Below are 17067 nucleotides of genomic sequence, written 5' to 3'. Positions count from 1 at the left end.
AAGTGACAACTCAGTGAGCTGGTGGGGAGGCCCGCCGCCGAGCAGCTAACTACCAACCCGGTAGTTACTACCTCGGTATATAAATGAATGTATTAGCCAGTAGTTTCAGCTGAGCTGCAATCTATACTAAGTAAAGGACTCCAAGTTTGTATGGTTAGGGAAAAATACATTTTACTTTCTAAAATATCATATTTGCACACCTCATAAAGGTACAGGTACAAGTGCCAAGGAAATGACAAAGTTACAAGTGGACTTTGTGGTAATATCCAATAACCTACTTGTTTTAAAAACCCATCATTAATGTTTCACGTGCTTTATATAAACCTAGGCTGATAATTAATAAATTATAATTTTCTTTAATACAAGATTCTGTTAAATTATGTTTCGCCAGTTCTATTCACTAGATTACATTGTAAATTTCAAGGTATATTTCTATAAAACAAAACAGTTTTAGTTCCTAAATCAGCCCTCTAACTGTTAGTTTCATATTCATTTGCAAACATTACATAAAAATATAGTAAATGCAAATTTTAGATAAAACATTGAAATCATATTTCTATTCATTTGATTATATTATAAATTTTGGGACATTTTCTTATATGACAAAATAGTTAGTGTAAAAATCAGCCTCTAACTGTCAGCTTCAAATTTATTTGCACACTTTACCTAAAAATATAAAAGCAAGTTTTAGGTAAAATACAATAACCAAGAAATCACAATTCTATTCACTTGATTATATTATAAATTTCGGGGCATATTTCTTTATATGACAAAATAGTCTTAATGCAAAAATCAGCTTTCTAACAGCATAAATTTGTAGTTATTACAAAATAAGCATAATTTTTTTCCAGTTTTCTCATAAATCAGTTCTTATAACTCCAAGATGACTTAAACAATTTCAATAAAACTTTTACCGATTGAAGTATAACTACTATACATATTATCTTAATTTGCAAAGCGCTAAACTCACACTTGAGTGACATTTTTTGGGGGCATATTTTTTTCTAAAAGTGACGTCATGATTTTTTCAAATGAAAATTTAAAAAATTAACTTAAGAGGTCTAATTTCAACTGGTTCTCTTTGAAAAATTTCATTTTTAGTTGAAGAATAAGCAGTACATGTTTAAAACAATTCCTTCAGTCATAAGGAAGTTATAATGGGGCCTTATGGCATTGGCACACCCCTTAAGTAAGTACATATGACAGTATTTCCTCTTATGTCAAGCATACTATTATTATATCATTGACTTCTTACTCATGTGGAAGAATGACAAAATATGGTGTCCTGTAACAAAAAAAGTAACCGTATTGTTCTTGGCCATTCTTTTTTCTATATTACCTTCTGGTAATTCTGTCCCTGTAATTTATATACAATGAACATATTGTTTGGTTTATTCATGTATGTACAGTGTTTACGTGAATAACAAAACTGGTACTGTATGTCACTGAAGCATTCATGGTGTAACCATTAAATAAATCCTTAAATCTAAAATTATGTAGATAAAAGTAATTTTGCAGAGGAGCCCACCTTTTCCAGCCTGTCCATCATTTCCTCAAATTGCAAGCATGTTAAGGGTATTTCTCCTTTGGCTGCATGTTGGTTGAGCCAATCCTCATCCTCTGAGTCCATATCATATTCAGGGATGTCTTGATCCGCAGAGAACGGGTGAATATGGATTAGCTGTCGGGGGGCCTGGAACGAAAATAAAAAGATATTGTAACAAGTACAGTACTGCGAAAAGTTAAAGGTAACATCTTCTCCCTAAAATATTTTCCTTCACATATAAGTTAAGCATATGAAATAAAATGCAACTGTTATAAATCCATAATATTTAGTAGTGTTTAAAAGGTCATAAAACCCATTTCAAAAGGCCTCTGATTTCCATTACCAGCAATATCAGATCACACTCAAGCTGCATGCCAACTCAAAATTACTATGCTCTGCTACAGAACAATAACAACTTAATATACTATTTTATTTTTTTATAATTTGTTAAATCAAAATTCATTTAAATTTTTAAAATTTCATCAACAAACTCTACATTGGCATTCCTTTCAGCTTATGCCATACAAATGTTTACTGACTAAGAATTATGTAATTATTGACCAGTTCACAAACACAAAATGAATTTCGTGTGAAACAATGCAAAAATTTTGTCTACATGTATTGCCAACATTTTTATTAAGATAATGACTAGTTTCAGCAAACAATTTCCTTTGTATTGCCTCTGGGACTTGACAGTTAAAGGAATAGATCCTAACCAAATCTTTCATTTTTAAAAAGACTGCTGGTTTTATTGCTCGTAAGATAACTATACCTATTTCCCAAAATAGTTACTTGCAAGTTTTCCTTCTGTTTGGATGGGAAACATGGCTGCATTACCTAAAGGACGAAGTATCTTCACCCTAAGGTTATACAGCAATTTCAATTACCCTTGTTTTTCTAAGGTTTTTGAAAAGCTACTCTCTCATCTATGTGGGTTTGTTGAAGATACTAGCTTGCTAACAGAACTTCAACTTGGGTTTTGTAAGGTCTTGGTACTTGTGATGCACTCTCCTTAATATCTACACCATTTTAATGGAGCCTTTGACCTAGTGAATCATAAAGCTAAGATTGCTGGGAATTGGTGAATCTTAGATATTCCGTATATTTCCATGTAAGGATAATCATTGATGTACCTGAGACTTTGTGTACTTTCCATACATTTAGTGGACAAATGGCTAGTATCTCCTCTGTAAATTCATACAGATCTTTGTTAAAAACTACTCCCCTTCCATAGCTAAAATTTAGGTGGGGTTTGACATCTAACTTAATATCATCATCATTTGTTTTAAGGTTGGATAGTATTACGGATTGTGTGCATGATTTGGCATGGATAAGGTAACTATTTTTTCCAAAACGAGATATATCTCCCGGTGCAATAGTTCCTACTTTTTTCTGAATTAATTTGCATATTTTGAAATAGTTCCCTGTCATCAACAGAGTTTTCCCTAATTAAATTAGCGGAGGTCGTCAACAGTGTCTGAGGTTTGCCATTTGATCCAGGGGTATAACAAACATTAATTTCAGTCATTAAATTAGTTTGGGTTAAAGAAAAGAAAAAAATTAGACTTTCCGACATCCCAAAAGAGAACCCATTATCCTTTCATAAATTAATTTCTCCACCAATGACACCTACTTCCCAAATGTCTACTCCCTACCCTACCACAAAGGGATGGTACCACTATGATTAGAGTGGCTCAAGTGTATGCCAAACCCGCTTGATGGGACTGAGAGCATTACAAGAATACAATCATCCCCACTTTAATCATAGTGGCAGGCAAACTGGACAGAATGCCGAGTCCTATCTCTATGAAACCGGCCAACCCCTGGAATCCGAAGGACAAGTTTTTGTTCGAGAATAGTCCCGCATGCCAGTATGGAAATACTGACATTCCTAGGTGTCCAAACATTATCGGGTAGTTGGCAAGACCACCACAGCTCCCACAATTGATTTTGAAAAAAATTTCAATCCCGGATACGATGTCCCCTAAAAAACATCTGGACAGTGAAATGGGTAAGAGTTTTGACAGCAAGGTTGGAGACAGTTGATAAATATGAAGGAGAATGAAACAATTATAAGTAATAGAAATAGGATGAGAGAAATTTAGAGTTAAACTGAGGACAAAATTTCCCCAGTTCGAGAGCCCTCTTGCCCATCACCAGGCTTCCGCACGGGAATGATATGCCGTGCGGTAGCCCAATGACTTCATCAAGGCATTCTCTCATTAAGAGGGAGACGGTCGAGAGTCTCCAAGTGGTTAAGTGTAGCATGCGGAGGCTTTGGTGGAACCGCTTGGACTTTGGTTGTCTGAGTAGATCCTTCCTTAAAGGAAGAACATGAGGGAGATCCACTGAAAGAGCTAGAAGGTCCGGAAACCATTCTCTCTGAGGCCACCAAGGAGCTACTAGTGTCATTCTGCAGTGATTCGATTCTTGAAACTTGTTCAGTACTTTTCTTATTATTATAAATGGAGGAAACGCATATGCATCTAGGTTGGACCAATCTTGAAGAAATGCGTCTACTGCCCAAGCCTGAGGGTCCTGGCATGGAGAGCAATACACTGGGAGTTTCTTGTTCATTGCTGTTGCAAATAAGTCCACATTTGGAGCTCCCCATAGACTCCACAGCGACTGGCAGACTTGTGGATGTAAAAACCATTCGGTGGGTAGGACTTGTCCCTTCCTGCTCAATTGATCTGCCAAGACATTGTTCTTCTCTGGTATGAACTGTGGAACCAATACTATGCTCCTGGCTTCCGCCCAAAGAAACAACTTCTCCTATCAATTACCTTTCCTCTGACTATCTGTTCGCACTGAAGCAGCAACTTCCATACTGCCAACAGTTCTAGATTGTTTATGTGCAACTCCCTCTCTTGCAGTGACCATACCCCGGAACATCTGATGGCCTCCCAGGCTAGCTCCCAAGCCTGTCATTGAGGCGTCTGAAAACAAGGTTAGGTCTGGGCTCACTACTCTTAGGGATGACCCTGTTCCCAGTCTTTGATGATCCTTCCACCACGCTAACGTCTCCCAAAGACTTACTGGGACTGAAATTAAATGGGAGTCTGGCAGGGATTTCCTGTCCCAAGATTCTCTCAAGTAGAGTTGAATTGGTCGCATCCTGAGCCTTGCTAGACTGACAAATCTTTCCAGAGATGCCATGTGTCCCAACAGAGACAGCCATTGCCTTGCTGGAAGCTTCCTTAAGGGCTGAAATTTTCCTAGAAGCAATAAAAAATTATCTATGCGTTTCTCTGACGGAAAAACCTGAAAACTGCGAGTGTCTATCCTCATCGCTAGATAGAGAATTGCCTGAGTTGGAATCAGAGCAGACTTCTGAAAATTTATCAATATGTCTAGTGATTGCACCAGGCAAAGTAACAGATCCTTGGCCCTCAGAATTCCCTTGAAAGAGTTGGCCAACATTAGCTAGTCGTCTAAATAGAACAGAATTCTCACTCCCAGCAAATGACACCATCCCCCTAATGGTACCAAAATCCTTGTGAATACCTGCGGTGCTGTGCACAGGCCGAAGCAAAGAGCTCTGAAATTGAAATGTCTTCCCTGCGAAGACTAAGCGCAGGAACTTGCGAGACTGAGGATTTATCGGAATGTGGAAATAAACGTCTTGCATTTCCACCGACATCATCCAGTCGTTCTTCTGTACTGCCGCTAGTACTGTGCTGTGTGATTCCATGGAGAATGGGGTTAGACGAATGAATGTGTTGAGTCTTGACACATCCAGTACTGGATGCCACCTTCCAGAAGCTTTGGGCACCAGAAAAAGACGGTTGTAAAACCCAGGCGAGTTTTCTGACACCTGCTTTATCGCTTTCTTCTCTAGTAATGATACCACCTCTTTCTGAAGTACAAGAAATTTTCCCTGCTGATGACGATAAGCTGGAAGAGCAATTGGAGGTGACGACAGAGGAGGAGGAGACAGAAAAGGAATTTTGTAACCTTCCTTCAGTACCTCCACCACCCAAGGTTCTGCTCCTAAGTCTCTCCAAACATGCCAGATCATCTGCAGTCGACCTCCTACTGGAACCTGAGGGCATAAGATTCATTTCTTTCTAAAAAAACTTAGCAGTTTTGTTTTTATTGGAGCCTGGTAAGGACCTACGAGAGGGCTTAGTAGCTAAAGACTGTTCATGAGATGAGGAAGGACGAATTTTCACCGGAGGGCCAGACGGCAAAGGAGCAGGTCTTTTGTTCCCCACTTTATAAGACTGTGTGATAAATTCCCTATTTTCCTGTACGGAAATATCCTCCCGTACTGCCTTAAATAGAGATGTGGATTCAGAAGGCGGTCCACAGGGGAACCCAATATTACAGCCATCTTCTGAGAAGGAGAGACCTTGGTCGAAAGATAAGAGCACAATTGTTCTCTTTTCTTCAAGATCGAATTAGTGAAAGCATGAGAACATTCGCCTGCCGCGTCTGAAATAGCCTTATCCAGGCAAGACAAAAAATCTAAAGACTCTTCCCAAGACTTGATACCCGCTGGCATCGGAAAGTCTTTAAGCTGACGCAGAGAAGTGGCAACAGTACTTAGCGAAAGTTCCGCAAAAGACAAAACCTCAATACTTCTAAACAAAGACTTTAACAAAGACTTGGACAAAGCCTCTGCCTCTGTATTAGACCAAAGCACCTTGCCCGTCTCAAGAATGCGTCTTTTCATAGGATCGAGACACGCAAAGAACTCAGCATCGTCGACCAAGGACGGTTTCAGCGCCGGCAACGAGCCCATGTCGTAATAACCGATCCTACGCGATTTAAAAAACCCCGGAATACTAGAGCTGGCAGACTTACCAGAAGCTTTGTGCGCCAGCAGACTAGATATTTCGTCAAAACGTCCTCTAATTGAAGGCGAAAGCTTAGGTTTCTTCAAAGACTTAATGGGAGTTGAAATGCTGGAAGACAATAACGACCTAGTTTCTACAGAATCTCTTTCCTCCACCAAATGAGGATAAAGAGAAGCGCAACACTCCAGTAAGCACCGAAAGACCGAAGGAGCCTCTTCCGACTCGAGATCTTCTTCCGCCAGTTGCGGATTCGAGACGACAGCAGCCGACTCCTCGCGACAAAAATTTGGTTCGATAGGTGAAGAGCCTTCGGGAGAAGTAGTCTGCAGTTGTCTACTAGTGTTGAAACCAGTCGGCCAAGTCGAAGCTGAGGGGATACCCGTTGGCAAAGAAAATGAAACTTGTAAGAGTCGGAGAACATTAGTCGACACTGAACTGTACCACTTTGTCCGAATGCGTCTCAAGCGGCTTGGGAACGATCCCAGAGGACACATCTTTAGAGAGTAAAGCATTTAGAATAGCATCTAGTTTGGAAACAACAACAGAATCTGTAACCATAGAAGGAAGAGAAAGAGAGACAGCAGAGTCCACCTGAGACTCTCCAACAGTAGAGACCTAGGAATAGCTGATAAAGATTTAGAATGAGACGTAGAAGCAGACGAAATAGGTTCAACAATTGATTGAGTCAATGTAAAAGAATTAGAACAACCGGCTACGGGGATATCATTATTAATAAACTCTAAATCTCAATTCTTACTCTTGTAGGTTCTAGAAACCTCATTGCTAGCTCTAGATGAAGGCGATGTCGAAATACTGTGCGAAGACTTATGCCTACCGAAACGATCTTTAGGCGAACACGTTAAGCGTGACTGCGTGTGAGAGCGTGAAAAGGGAGAGGTAGGAGTCGGAGGGCACAGAACCCCATCGCCCCGAGAACCGACCCGGTTCCCTGGCAGCGGACTTTTCCAACTGTTGCAGGGCAGTCCTAGGCTCGGGTTACATACAGGCGAGGGCACCAACACCTTACCTCTACAAGGGGAACGTGAAAAAGAGCGTTCACTATGGAGGGACTCGGAACGGTTTGTTATCATAAATTCAATTAAACTTTTAACAGAATCTACAATAAGACTTACATCCTGTTCAAGTTTCTCGATACGCTTTTCCTGAACCGAAAGGGGCGCGGAAGTCGGAGCTACAGAGGAAACGCTAGAACTATCATTATCAGAATTAGGCCTAGTATAGGAAAAAACCGTAGTTTGAGTAGGGGTAATAGCAGACGAAGGCTCAACAAGAATGGGAGAAAAGGTAGTTTTATGCCCTGACCTAATTAACTGCTTCCGCAGTCTAAGTTTTATGCCCTGACCTAATTAACTGCTTCCGCAGTCTAAGTTTTAAGCCCTGACCTAATTAACTGCTTCCGCAGTCTATCTGCTTCCCTTCTTTTCCTATTTCTAATACTTTTGAGCATAATATCCTTAGGCCAATCCTTGCATTCCTCACACCTAATCTCTAGATCACACACTGTACCCCTGCAGCTGGTACAAACATTATGTTGATCTATCTCAAATTTAGGCATTCTTGTTACACAATAATCATTCCTACACAACCTAATATTGGTTGACTTGCTTCCGGTGGGAGACATCCTAGGATGATTAAATTTACAGTACCGTGATTAAAGAAAAGCAGCCAAGATTCACCAAATATACCAACATCCGCCTATACCTAATGGGGGCAAGGAGAATTCTGACTAGAGCTAAAACATTCACACACACCTGGTGGAGAACAGGTGAAACTAGACAGTCTTCCAGGTCAGCCAAGCGATCGTTTTTTCTTTTGTTTTAAATGCTGAATCGCCTATCGGCGTGGAGATATGAGCTAACTTTAACAGTAGGTAAGATTCATCTCAAATAAAGAGACGTTAGTACGTCTTCAACATCAACTGTGGAAAACTGCCCAATTGGTCTGGTAGACCCTACAAAAAGACTGATGTCTACACTTTACAATTGCCTCAGCAGCTGGTCTTGAAAAGCCATTCACTCTGACAAGTCTCCTGACAGTCGGAAGCCTGTCAGAGAAAGAGCGGATAGTCCTCGGTGGAATCGATGGAAATGCAGCTGTCTGAAAAAACTTGGTCTCTGTAGCAGAAGTTTTTGGAAAGTCCACTAGCAGCCTGAGGTCTGGAAACCACTCCTTCAGAAGCCAGAACAGAGCTACTAGGGTCATTGAAGTATTGCAATGTTAAAACTTGTTTAAAACTTCCCTGACCATGCTGAATGGTGGGAAGGCATATACTATGTCCAAGTTCAACCAGTCCTGTAGCATGGCATCCATTGCCCATGCCAGGTCTACCAATGGTTTTCCCAACAGTTTCCACAGGTCGGTGCATACCTGTGAATTCAGCGTACACTCATTGGTAGAACCTGTCTGCAGCAACTTATCCACCAGAACATTCAGATTGCCCTGGATGAATCGAGTAACACTCTTCATGCAATTTTTCTGCACCTAAAGGAGATCCATTGCAGCTTCATAGAGGGAGAAAGAATGAGTACCACCCAGATTTTTTATGCAAGACAGAGCAGTGTACTGTTACTGTCTTGTTGAAGGTTGCAACGATTGAAAACCTAAATGAACTACCTTCAATTCTCTTACATTGATGTGAAGTTTCCTCTCTTCCTGGGACCATGTCTTCCATAAAAGCCCCTCAACACAGATCTGATGTGTCTGAGTATAGGGCTAGGCTGGGGCTCAAAGGAAAGAAACTTCCCTTCTAAAAGTCTTCCTTCTGACAGCTACCGAAGGTTTTTTTTTTTTAATTATTATTTCTGGCGCGATGGGAAACACTAGTGAGTCTAACACTAACAAGTCCGGGTGACTTTTCCTGTTAAATCTGGCCTTCGGGAAGAACTGCAGAACCCTTACATGAAGTCTTCTAAAGGAATGAACTTCTCGACAGATGAGAATTCCTAGAATACTCATCCACTTGTTGGCTGAACAGAACAATGACAGGAAGCTTTGAACTGTCTGAAGGCATGACTCACCTCTTTTGGGGGAGGGAAAAGCCCAAAAATTCAGCCCAAAAATTCAGTGAATCATCATCTCTCTATAAAGAATTGCATGAATCTGAATCAGACGCAATTTTCGTAGGTTGGCCACTAAGCCCAGATCACGGGCGAGGAGAAGGGACTTCTGTAAGTCCTCACTGTGCTTTTTTCTTGAGGGAGAGCATAGAAGCCAATCATCTAAATAGAAGCAGATGTTGATGCCTATGAGGTGGGGCCACTTCGCTAGAGGTGCAAGAGCACGAGTGAAAACTTGAGGAGCTGCAGAGAGGTCAAAACACAGAGCCCAAACATGAAAAACTCTGGCCTGAAACAAATGTCAGGTACTTCCTAGAGTCCGGATGTACGGGGCGGATGTACGGGGACATGGAAATAAGTGTCCTGTATATCAATGGTTACCATCCAATCGCCCTGATGAATCAATGATGGAACTGATTGGTTTGTTTCCATTCTGAATTTCATCTTCTGGATGAAGAATTTAAGGCACTGACATCAAGGACAGGTCTCCAACCCCCAATCACCTAGGGACCACAAACAGATGTTTGTAAAAACCCCATGCCGACATCCTCGACCACTCTGCAGCTTCCTTCCTCAGATACTGGCAAGATTTATGATGAGCACAAATTAGCATATATTACCCCTACTTTCAAGAGTGGATCAAGACTAGAGGCAAGTAATTATAGGCCTGTGAGTCTAACATCACATATTATGAAAGTGTATGAAAGGGTAATGAAGAAAAATATTATGAAACATTTAATAAAAAGTAATTTGTTTAATATAGGACAACATGGTTTTGTACCCGGAAAAAGTACACAAACCCAACTGTTAGTTCACCGTGAGAACATATACAAAAATATGAAAAGCGGAAATGAAACAGATGTGGTTTATCTAGACTTTGCAAAAGCTTTTGACAAGGTAGACCATAATATATTAGCAAAGAAAATTAGAAAACATAATATAGTGGATAAAGTAGGAAGATGGTTAAAAGAATTTTTACACAACAGAAAAATGATATTGTTATGATGCAATAAAGTTTGTTCATACTTACCTGGCAGATATATATACAGTGGTCCCGTATTCGCGGGGGATGCGTACCAGACCCCCCGTGAATAGTTAGAACCCGCAAATGTTTGGAATCCCTATAAAAATGCTAAAAACAGCCTATTTTGTTAGTTAAAACTCAAGAAAAACCCACTAAAAATTTTCATACTTTGTTTTTTTAATAGTTTTATCACAAAAAGTGCATTTTATGATGAAATTCATAAAAAAAAAAAAAAAAAACAGGAATTTGTGGATATTTATCTTAGGAAAATACCACGAATGCGAGAATTTTCCGCGAATAATGCGGGGAAACGTTCCCCAGAGAAATCAGCGAATGTGTAAGTCCGCGAATCTGGAGAACGCGAATACAGGGGGTCCACTGCATAGCTGTATTCTCCGAAGTCCGACAGAATTTTAAAACTTACGACACACGCAGTGGGAGTCAGGTGGTTAGTACCCATTCCCGCCGCTGGGAGGCGGGTATCAGGAACCATTCCCATTTTCTATTCAGATTTTCTATTCCCACTGTCTCCTGAGGGGAGGTGGGTGGGCACTTTGATTATATATATCTGCCAGGTAAGTATGAACAAACTTTATTGTATCATAACAATATCATTTTGTTCATGAAGCTTACCTGTCAGATATATATATAGCTGAATCCCACCTTTGGAGGTGGGGAGAGACAGAATAGGATTTTTAGGAAACATATACATGCAGATGAATGACATCTTGGTTCCTTACCTGTTAGCATAGCTGACTTCGTGATTACTGTCACCCAAGTCTGCTTCTGCTTTACTAGTCTCTCCAGCAAGGTAGTGACCTATGTAGCTGGTGAGTTCTAGATGATCTGTCAACGGGGGCGTGACCACAATGCAACTAGACCATTTGACCATACAATGAGGGCAACGAAGCAAAAATACCACCTGGCCTAGCCTACCAAAGGTTAAATCCCACATATGTAGGCTAAAGGAAGGGAGGTCTGCCTTAGGCAGCCAACCCTACAACCATAAACAATACAATAATTAGAAACTCACCTAACCATTCTCTATAGGAAAGGATGAGTGCTACTTCCTGCCCCCAAAATAGTGTCTGCGGCGATGTATGGCCCAAGCGAATAGCAGTTCTCGTATGTTGTCTTCACCTAACGCAGGTAGTGTGAAGCGAACACTGAGTTGCTACGCCAAAAGGTGGCACTCAAAATGTCACTGAGTGCCAAGTTCTTTTGAAAGACTACCGAGGTAGAGATAGCCCTCACTTCGTGGGCGTTCGCTTTAAACAGCTTCATATCACTGTCCCTACAAGAAGAATGCGCTTCTTTGATGGTGTCCCTCAAGAAGAATGCTAGAGCATTCTTAGACATTGGCAGATCTGGCCTCTTGACCGAACACCACAAAAGTTACCAGAAGGCCCTCTACATTCCTTCGTTCTCCGCAAGTAGAATTTGAGAGCCCTGACAGGGTACAGGACTCTCTCTGGCTCCCGACCAATGATTTCGGCCATACCCTTAATCTCAAAAGTCTTGGGTCAAGGGTTGGACGGATTCTCGTTCTTTGCCAGAAACGTCGGGCTCAAAGAACAAACAGCATTATGGTTCTTAAAACCAACATGCTTACTCATAGCTTGAATTTCGCTAACTCTCCTCGCCGTCGCCAGAGCAGTTAGGAAAACAGTTTTCTAGTCACGTCTCTTAGTGACGCAGCGTGAAGCGGTTCAAAACGGTTGGACATGAGGAACTTTAGAACCACGTCCAAGTTCCATGATGGAACTTTAGGTTGGGTACCTTCATTGTCTTGAATGATCTTAAGAGATCGTGAAGGTCTCTGTCGTTAGCCAAGTCCAGGCCTCTGTGTCGAAAGACTACAGACAGCACACTTCTGTAGCCTTTTATCGTCGGGACTGCCAGCTTCAAGTCCTTCCTCACGTAAAGGAGGAAGTCAGCGATCTGGTTCAAAGAGGTCGTGGTGGAGGAAATGCCCTTCTTCTTGCACCAACTCCTGAAAGCGGCCCACTTCAATTGGTGCACTGCAAGAGAGGAAGCTCTTCTTGCATTGGCAATAGCTCTTGCCACAGGTCTTGAAAAACCTCTTGCTCTGGCCAGCTTTTGGATAGTCTGAACGCTGTCAGACTCAGAGCGGGGAGGTTTTTGTGGTACCTCTCGAAGTGGGGCTGTCTGAGTATATCTATCCTTGACGGAAGCGTCCTCGGGAAGTCTACTACGAAGGACATGACCTCTGTGAACCAGTCTGTCGCAGGCCAGAAAGGGGCGACTAGCATCATCCTCGTCCCCTCTGAAGCTGCAAACTTTCTTAGAACTTCCCCTAGGATCTTGAATGGGGGAAAGGCGTAAAGGTCTAGCCCTGTCCAGTCCCAGAGAAGGGCGTCTATCGCCACTGTTCCTGGATCCAGAACCGGGGAGCAGTAAAGAGGAAGTCTCTTCGTTCTCGACGTCGCGAAGATGTCCACGAGGGGACGTCCCCACAAACTCCACAGCTCCTGGCATACATCTTGATGTAGGGTCCATTCGGTCGGCAGCAGCCGACCTTGCCAACTGAGGAGGTCTGCACGGACGTTCTCGACGCCTGCGACAAACCTCGTAAGGATCGTGACGTCCCGTGCCCTCGCCCACAACAAGATCTCCTTCGCTAGAGTGAACAGGGACCGAGAGTGTGTTCCTCCCTGCTTCTTGATGTATGCCAGCGCTGTGGTGTTGTCTGAGTTGATTTGCAATATCCGACGAGAGACTTTGTCTTGGAAGAACTGGAGCGCTAGAAGAATGGCTGCCAGCTCCTTGAGGTTTATTTGCCAAGACACCTGTTCCCCTCTCCAGGTGCCTGACACTTCCTCCCCCCCCCCCAAGTGTCACTCCCCACCCCGTGGCAGACGCGTCGGAGAACAACACTAGGTCGGGGCTCTGAAGCTTGAGGGATACTCCCTCCGCCAGCTTCAAAGGATCGAACCACCACCTTAGGTGTCCTTTTACCTCTTCCGAGATCTCCAAGATCATATCCATATCGTCCTTGTGTTTCCAGTTGTCTGACAGGAAAAACTGAAGAGGTCTGAGGTGCAGCCTCCCCAGGGAAACAAACTTCTCCAGCAAGGAAATGGTCCCCAGCAGACTCATCCATTCCCTCACCGAGCATGATTCTTTCCCTAAAAAGGCTGACACTTTGCTTAAGCATTGCTGCTGACGTCCCTGGGACGGAAACGCCCGAAAAGCCACTGAATCCATCTGAATCCCCAGATAAACGATGGACTGCGTTGGGGTCAGATGTGACTTTTCGAAATTCACCAGAAGTCCCAGGGACTCCGTTAATGTCAAGGTAGTGTGTAGGTCCTCCAGACACCGGGCTTCCGAAGAGGCTCGAATGAGCCAGTCGTCTAGGTAAAGAGATCCTGACGTTTGACAGATGAAGCCACCTCGCTACGTTCTTCATTAAAAAGGTGAAGACCATCGGGGGCCGTGCTCTGAAGCAGAGAGCCCTGAATTGAAATACCTTCCCCTTCAGGACAAACCGCAGGTACTTCATCGACTGGGGATGGATTGGGACGTGAAAATATGAGTCCTGGAGATCTAATGACACCATCCAATCCCCCGGTCTTAAGGCCCCAAGAACTGACTGAGGCGTCTCCATCTTGAAGCTCTGTTTGTCCACAAAGAGGTTTAGACTGCTTACGTCTAACACCGGTCGCCACCCTCCCGACTGTTTCGGCACCAGGAACAATCTGTTGTAAAAGCCCGGGGATTCTAGGTCCAAGACCTGTTTTACCGCTCTCTTCTCGAGCATCTGCTCGAGCAGATCGTAAAGAATCTGTTTCTCCCGATGGTAAGAGGGCGACATATCCCTGGGTGTCGTGCACAGCGGGGGCGGTTTCAGGAAAGGAATCTTGTAACCTTTCTCGATGATGTTTAGCGACCAGCTGTCCGCATCTCTCTCTCTCCAGGCTTCCGCAAATAAATGAAGTCTGGCTCCTACCGGTGACTGAAGGACGGCTTGCTCATTTCTTGCCCCTGGGTTTCGAAGGGGCTCTGCCTCTGGGAAGGCCTCTTCCTCGAGGAGTCGGTCTCGAGGAAGATCCGCCTCGAAAGGGCTTCGGTTTCTTTGAAGCTTGAACTCCCGAAGACGTCGAAGGGACTGCAGGGCGTCGAGAAGATTGAGCAAGCAGGTCCTGTGTTGCTTTCTCTTGCAAGCTGACGGCAAGATCTTTGACCATAGCCTGGGGGAAGATATAGTTCGAAAGAGGGGCAAACAACAACTCCGCCCTCTGCGAGGGAGAAACCGACTTCGCCGTAAAGTTACAGAACAGAGCTCTCTTTTTCAAGAGTCCTGTGCAAAAGTGCGAAGCCAGCTCCTCCGAACCATCCCTGACGGCCTTGTCCATACACGCCATGACGCTGGACAGCTCCCCCAGGCTAATCGAGTCCAGACTCCGTGACTGGGTATCCAGTACCCCCAAGCACCATTCCAAGAAGTTAAACACCTCTAACGTACGAAAGAGGCCTTTCAGATGGTGGTCTAACTCCAAGGTAGTCCAAGTCACTTTCGCGGATGAGAGAAGCGACCTCCTCGATGCATCTACCAGGCTAGCGAAGTCCCCCTGAGCAGAAGAGGGAACTCTCAGACCGACGTCCTCTCCTGTCTCGTACCACATACCTGCCTTACCGCTAAGTCTTGACGGCGGTAGAGCAAAACAGGTCTTCCCTTGAGTCTTCCTTAACTCCATCCAATCATGGACCTTGCAAAATGCTCTCTTGGTTGAAAGAGACTTCTTCATCTTAACGAAACCCGTGGTCTTGCTGGCTTTCGAAGACGATAATTGAGAAGGCGGAGAGCGAGGAGCCGAGGGTTGGAAAGTATCTCCAAACGCGGTCCAGAGAAGGCAGGTAAAGACCTGGTAATCCGAAGAAGCAGATGTTGTTGGTTGGTCGTCGTTAGCTTCCTCCAAAGTGCTGCTCACCTCACCCTCTTCTGCAGGTGAGGTAGAAGGGACCACCGAAGGAAGAGGTAATAGACCTTTAGGCTCAATTCTCAAACAAGAGCGTTGCTGAGAGGACAAAGGCAAAGCGGCAGAGTGAGTCTCTTCCAAAGACTCCACAGCAGGGTCCGGAACTGAAGTAGAAGCTTCCTGAATCGAAGAAACACGGCGCGCCTTTTGAAGGCGGGTAGCGTCTTGAAGAGCGTCAGAAAGAACGCGTGAGCGTCGGCGAGCGTCCATCCGAGCATCAACAGAAGTGTCCAGCAAAGCGTCATGCCTAGCATCCTGACGAGTGTCCATACAAGCGTCACGATGGGTGTCCATACGAACGGCCCGTGACACGGCCGAATGAAAAGAGTCCATCTTCGCATCTTGCGGGGCGTCATGCTTTGCAGCAAGAGAAGCGTCCTTCAGGGAAGAGCGAGAGACATCTAGGCAAGCTACTCGACTGCGCGAAGCAGCCTGCATGGAGGCGAGCTTAGCAGGAAGAGCAACATCCTGCTTTGCAGGTGAGAGAACATCGCGATCAGGAGACGGAGCATCACGCGGCGAAGAAAGGGGAGCGTCCTGAGGAGCAGGAAAACAGTCCTTGCTCCGAGAGCTACGATGTTGCTCCCTCTCGACGGAAGAACGTTTAGAGACACGTTCCTCGCGTCCTCTAGATAACCGCTGGGGAGCCGCACGAAATCTAGAGGGCGACGAAACAGGCGAAAGAGACGAGCGAGGAGAAGGAGAGGTAGACTGTCTGGTCCTCTTAATCGGCAGTCTGTCATACTACCTCCTCCGACGAGGTTCCGCCTCTCTCTTGGACAGCAAAGAAGCAAGTTGTTGCTGCATAGAGCGGATGATCTTCTCGGTAGGAGAAGACTCCCTCTCAGGAGAAGGGCTGATCCTGTGAGAAAACGAGGGGTGAGGGGGACGCTCGAAGGTGTCATCATCGGATGACGTCCTAGTCCTCTTCTGCGGCAGGAAGGCTGCGAAACTATCCGGGGATGACCGCAGATCAGCAGAAGCAAAAGGACGTAAAGCGTCCCGCTCTCGAAAACGCCTCTTCAACGGGCGAGAGTCCGACCGAGAACTCCACCCCTTGCGCGGGGAGGAAGCCTCGGAGGACGAGAAGCACTCCTTAAGGAGACGCGCACGTGCACGCTCCTTGGCAGCCTGGGAAGCGTCAACAGTTACTGCTGAAGGGACGCCAGATCAGTGGGGGTTCCCCGTAACCCTCCTTCGGCTTTCGACATGCCCTCTCCCTGAAACCTGGGAGTCCGGCAGAGGTCCAGGCCTAGAGGAGTTATAGGGCCGATCTGACGCCTCCTCCACAACACTAGGGGCACTATCAATGCACTTCACTGCACTAAGATCACTTTTGCCTTCCAAGGCGAGCACTTTAGATTCCAGATTACGCAGCGATTCAAGAATCACAGAAAGGGCATTACCCTCCACAGACACCATTTCAGGGCCCGAAGGCAACATTACAGGGTTAGGAGTTGCAAATGCTACTGGAGGGTTAGCAGGAGAAACATTAATGCCCTGACGTTTACTATCTGATATACTTCTGGAGGAAGACCTCCTAATCCTATCACGCTCCAACTTGTGAACATAGGATTTATACGCCTTCCAACCCGAATCAGACAGACTTTCACAC

The 17067-nt window shown here is 44.4% G+C and overlaps 1 protein-coding gene across 3 annotated transcripts in view; it reads right to left on the bottom strand.

Moving 5' to 3' along the window:
• Positions 1 to 17067, bottom strand: part of LOC135219838 (enhancer of polycomb homolog 1-like) — a 102468-nt gene that overhangs the window by 35173 nt on the left and 50228 nt on the right. For all 3 annotated transcript variants that reach the window (XM_064256949.1, XM_064256948.1, XM_064256947.1), the window contains exon 3: positions 1529 to 1693. In XM_064256949.1, the coding sequence (XP_064113019.1) occupies positions 1529 to 1693 (165 nt within the window). The remainder of the gene's footprint in view (positions 1 to 1528; positions 1694 to 17067) is intronic.

The sequence above is a fragment of the Macrobrachium nipponense genome, chromosome 1 (genome assembly GCF_015104395.2).
Source record: "Macrobrachium nipponense isolate FS-2020 chromosome 1, ASM1510439v2, whole genome shotgun sequence".
Taxonomy (NCBI): domain Eukaryota; kingdom Metazoa; phylum Arthropoda; class Malacostraca; order Decapoda; family Palaemonidae; genus Macrobrachium; species Macrobrachium nipponense.
The sequence above is the reverse complement of the archived record's forward strand: the minus strand, read 5'-3'. Positions and strand labels throughout refer to the sequence as shown.